The 5730-nt window shown below is 37.1% G+C and overlaps 1 protein-coding gene across 1 annotated transcript; it reads left to right on the top strand.

Moving 5' to 3' along the window:
- Positions 1-4522: 4522 nt before the first annotated feature.
- On the top strand, positions 4523-5005 carry LOC145665924 (zinc finger MYM-type protein 1-like). The gene has a single exon (XM_081733042.1). It carries the CDS (start codon positions 4523-4525, stop codon positions 5003-5005), a length of 483 nt encoding a protein of 160 aa, XP_081589168.1.
- Positions 5006-5730: the final 725 nt, after the last annotated feature.

The raw sequence follows: 5730 nt of genomic DNA, 5'->3' as shown, positions 1-5730 counted from the left end.
TTTGGAGTTGCCAAATCTACGACAAAATCTTCCAGGTGCTTGCAATCAGTACACGTGATTTCCCTAAGGCTGTCTTCATCTTCCAAAAACAGCAAGTGGCACTACGAGCTTGGGAGCACATGGTATTTGCCTCCATCCAGCTATAACCAATGCCCTCAATTTCCTTCGTGTAGTTGAAACCGATTTCCCTCCGTGCTGTTACACAACGACAATTAGTCTAGTTGTCTACGTGTCGAACTTCTGAGCCAAAGGACGAGGGATCAAATCTCGGAGAAAGACATGAAAATTTTTATTACTTGCAGAATTATACATTTCACCCATAATAAAATGAGCATTCAAACAGTTTGTGTTTCCGTGGAAAAGTTAGAATTTATTTCAAGTTAAACTTGTGAGCAGTGAAGCAAAACGAATTGGGCTCATGGTTGTCCGAATATCTGACGGTTTGAATAAATCATACGACACGCCTTTAGTATGGAGTTAAAAGCTTTCTGATACGTATAAAGAAATCTCACTGAACTAAAATCCATTACGAAATAGGACCTACCAGAAGCTTCAACACCACGTCTGCGTCACTTCGGTGAACGCTGTATCGAAACTTCCTACATAAATTTCACTCACGTGACGTCTAGTCAGTCGATCGTACTTGGTTTGTTAGCTAACTATATTGAAGGGGTATAGACGAACAATATGCAAAATCCATTTTTCAATTTTGTCAGGAAACGAATAAAATGTGACGCCCTTATGTTTGAGAATTGTTGAACTTTTTTTTGGGGGGGGGCGAGATTTCACTCATCTGCTGTACGTAGTGACTACTGCTGTTAACATTGGTTTCTTTAATTTTTCATTTACACATCGTATCCTCTTTCAAGTTTAGTTCCACATGCCATTCCATTTAGTTTCATATATTCTGTTCGATTACATACTTATTCCTCAATCTCTTATAATATGTCCAAATTAACAAAACGGTTCTCTTGCTTTCTTTCTAATAATGATTATTTAGATTTCAAGAGAGTTAATTTTAAATAAACATGCAACAAATTTGTTAATTACTACGAGCATTGAGTTCTTCCTCATTGTGTGTTAATATATATTCTTCAGTGTTTACATTCTAATAATAATAAATATTTATGCCAAACTTAGATATAATTGCAGTATACGAAGGTTAAGTGGGTAATAAAGCACTTCAAGCCAATATCTTACTTCAATCTGTATCGTAGATTACAATTATTGTTAAAAGAAATTGAATATTCGTATCCAAAATTGATTTTATGTAGGTAGGATGGTAGGGATGGCGAGACAAGATTTGAGGTCGTCTTGTCTCGACAATATGGTGTAAAAGTGATGTCTCGACTCGAAACATGTATATTTTTCTATTGGAAGAGCTGTGCCTCGACTTGAATTTTGTCAGGAAAATTCTGTCTCGACTCCACTCTGCGCATCCCTAAGGATGGACAGTTTGAAGAGCCCAGTATTCCAAAGCTGGCGAGGTAAGTATTCCAACTACACCATTACGCAACATCTATTTCAGATACAACCATTATTATACACTTCATTTCACAAGCTTCTTCTTATAATAACTATATCGATTTCCTACTTAAATTCAATTATAGATAATTGTTTGTTATGTAGCAGCTAATATTCATCCTATACAGTATAAAACAAATACACATTCAATGTAAATAAATAAAAATGTAAGATATTACAGACATTGGATTACTGGCATTGCGATTTAATCCCATTTTAAGCCGTACATATTTTCTAAATAATTGTTCAAATTGCTTTATAAGAATCCAGATTATGAGGTACCCTAAGGTTTTGTAATGCAAAAAAAAAAAAAAAAAAAAATGCATATACGTATATAGGTGTATTTTAGGGGACTTCCGGGCTTGATCCGCCCCCAAATTTTATGTTTATTCAAATAAAATATTGTAAAGTGAATGAAATATCTTGTAGAATGTTTACATTTTCAAGAATGAAGTTAGCTAAGCTCCCCGAAATATATATATGAATAATTTTCATTTTGGACGTGTGGTTTTAAGTATTCAACTGTGTTCACATTTCTCATTTTTAGCGTTTTCGTATATGAATTATGGACATGGCGGGCTAGTAAATGGGACATGGATTTGAAAAGTGACAGTTTGTCGGATAATGTGTTTCCAACCACTTCACAGTGGAAATTTATATTTATAAAAAGTTATCATATATTTAAAAAAATAGGAAGAATAACTTTAACGTTCCGCACGGAGGTTCGAACCGTCGCCCTTCGCTTCAGAAATATGAATAGCAATACTAAACCCGCTTGACCACAGACGCAACTTGGAAGAGCTTGTATTATAATATTGATAATAGCATCGCTCGAGCACAGATTTCTACTTGGATGTTTAAATATCCATTTTCTGTCGTTTTCAGCAATTTCTGCTTAACATAATTGTTGATTTTGCATATTGGAACTGTGCATGAGGTATGCAATCAATATTAATTTTAAAAAAAGTACTTTGATTTAGTTTTTCATTTTCACATCGCTCGGATGACAGTACGATTTGTAGCTAGTGTCTATATAAACAACGGCGGGAACATGCAATTCCCTGTGTATAGATCTCAGGCCCGTAGCTAGGAAGGGGCGAGGGGGGCTGAGCCCCCCCTGTGGCTACCTTCAGCTCCCCCTGAAACTTTCACCAGTGTTTCAAATGCTTCTATATAAAGAAACGAGCAATGCATGGAAACATTGTTTTTGTTTTATCGTATTCAGACTTTGGCCACAAACTAAAGTTATAAGAAATACTTTGTCGGAAGCAACATTTCATTTATTTTGCCAACTACACTCCTTCAGTATTTTTATGAAAATAAACCAGAATAAACCAGATGGTTTTGTCTTCTTATTCTGTTTGAACCCGATTGCAGTTGGTATACAAAGAACGCCGTTGTCAGGCCTGGTGGCTTGGGCCATAAATAAGTCATCTTCGAATTCAAGGAGGAAGGTTAGGGATGGAGAGTTCCTGTTGTGAAATGAGTTGGGGGGGAAGCCACCAAACGAAAAGAGAATGAAAGGAAATGTTTTGTCTTTTTCCCCATCTCGCCAATTTTCATCGGCGTACAACAGAGGTTTGAAAATATAGATTTTTCATGGCAGTACAGTAAATCTTCTTCTACGATCCACAAGTACTTTCGTATGTAAGGTCAGTATATTAGGCGGAGTGGCTGTTTTATTGCCCCTTCTACTGCCTCTCTTGGTGCCAGTCGGTAGCCATCAGATTTTCTTCGACATCAATAGATAACATTTGTTCATACGCGTAGTTCGTGTGCGTGCGTTAGAGAAGTCAATGTTCCGCAGTGGTGGGTGTTTGTGCTTTAGTGCCGCTCGGAGATACGCATAAGTTTGTGTCTTGGTGGAAGCTGTTTGAGTTTTCAGTGCATTAATGACTAATGACTTTTATAGTAATTAAGCGTGTGTTTTAACTGATTGCGTGCGCATCGTGATGTGTTTTGCGTTCTTTCTGCAAGCACAGTGAGGTTTTTTTTAAATTAAGATTTCAGTGTAAAAATGGATAAATCTATAATACGTACGAAAGTCACTAGTGACCCCTTGTTTCCGTTCCATCATCAGCGAATGACAAAAACAAGAATATCAGTACTATACCACAAGATATTTCAAAACCGGGGGAAAATATTAAACAAATAAAACTGGAATATTATCCTCGGAATAAAGACGGACGATGCTTTCAAACGGAATGGTTTCAGAGATTTACGTGGTTGGAATATTCGCAATCCCGGGATGCTGCGTTTTGTTACGCATGCAGACAGTTTCAACCTTATGGATGTAAAGAAGTAGCCTTTACATCTAAAGGTTTTAGTAACTGGAAGGCCGCTCTTGATAAATCAAAAGCAGGTTTAATAAAACATGTCGCAACAACCAAACATATCGTTGCGATGAATATGTGGGCAGAGAAACAAAAGCGCACAGCTGTAAGGAAACCAGTGTCACTTTTAGTAAATCAAAGTGTACTTGAAAAAATCAGTATTATGTAAAGAGCACCGCGGAAATTATTCAGTTCCTAGCTGTGAATGAATTACCAATGAGAGGGACTTATAATGTTGAAGAACACAAGGAACAGAGCCTCTTCCGAAATATGTTTGAATATACACTAAGAAAGGACGAGAAACTGGCCGATTGTTACAAACAAATTCCTCAAAATGCTTCCTATTTATCTCCGGAAATCCAGAATGATATAATTCAAGTGATGACAGATACTGTTCGAGAAAATATTGTTGATGACATTAACAGTGCAGATGTGCCATGGTTCACTCTATTGGAGGATGGAACACGTGACAAAACAATCGAGAAAATGTGGGTATCGGTATTCGATATGTGAAGGACGGAAAAGTTCGTGAGTCTATTTTAAGCATAGAAACTCTGCCATCTCTTAGTGCCGATTCCTTTGCCGATCTCACACTTAATGTTCTTCGGGACTATGGTTTAGATTGCACAAGACTGTTGAGCCAGTGTTACGATGGGGCTTCTGTGATGAGCGGGAAGAAGGGTGGAGTGCAAGCAATAATACAGCAACGACTAGGAGGTGATATTCCTTACATACATTGTTTCAATCACAGATTGCATTTAGTAGTAATTAAATGTGTGAACGATATTCCTCTTGTCAAACAACATTTTGATCAGTGTGTCATGGTTTATACTTTCCTTAAAAGAAGTAAAATTGCTACTTTGTATGAAGGTCGGAATCTTGCTCGTCTTTTAGAACACCGTTGGTCAGGACATTTACGGGTAATACAAATAATTCCCGACAATTATATGGAAATATTGGAGGTGCTAAAGTTGGTTAAGAACGGGAATTTTAATAGGGATGAATTAGTAGAAAGTACTGGACTTATTCTGACTGTTGGGAAATTGCAGTTCCGATTTTGTTTATTATTGATGAAAAAAATACTTGAAATTCTTCATCCTGTTGATAAAATTCTCCAGTCGCATGAAGCAAGTTTAAGTACTGCATGAAATCTGGTTGATGCTGCTGTGGAAACATTGAACAATATTCGAAATGATGAAACGTTTCGAGATATTGTAGGTGAAACAAATCGCATGATAGAAGATACCCACATTGAAGAAGCTTGTCAACGCCCTTCAAGGAAAAGAAAAATAAGTACGTCACTACAGGATTTTGTTGTAGCAGAAACAACTGGTGTAGGGAATACAGAAGTTGAGTGTTTGCGACAGGTGTTCTACGAGTCGACTGATTTAGTTCTTATAGAAATTAACAGACGATTCCACAGTAACAATGCTTTGTTGGACGCAGTTACTACAGCAGAAAATCTCAAGCTTCCGAAAACAGACTACTTATCTTCATTAGGAATTACCATATCGTCTAAAGAAGAACTTGCTGTTGCAAAGGCGTATGTTAGCAAATGTAATTCTTCTGACGCCTTCAGTGAAATCTATAAGGTTAAAATGGCTTATGAAGATACTTATGCTCTACTTGCTTCTATCCGAACATTTGCATGCAGTACCGCGTTATGTGAATCTTCGTTTTCTGTGTTGACCCGCATAAATAGCCCAGAAAGACTTTCCATGAGTCAGAAACGATTGGCCAACCTGGTGTTTCTTGCGTTTGAAAAGAAACGAACTGCAAACCTAGACATCATGAAAGTTCTGCAGAAGTTCAACGCAATGAAGAATAGGCGATTGGAGCTTTTTAAAGTCAAGTAAGTAGACGCATTTTCTTT

The sequence above is a fragment of the Thermobia domestica genome, chromosome 1 (genome assembly GCF_964235325.1).
Source record: "Thermobia domestica chromosome 1, izTheDome1.hap1.1, whole genome shotgun sequence".
NCBI lineage: Eukaryota > Metazoa > Arthropoda > Insecta > Zygentoma > Lepismatidae > Thermobia > Thermobia domestica.
The sequence above is the reverse complement of the archived record's forward strand: the minus strand, read 5'-3'. Positions and strand labels throughout refer to the sequence as shown.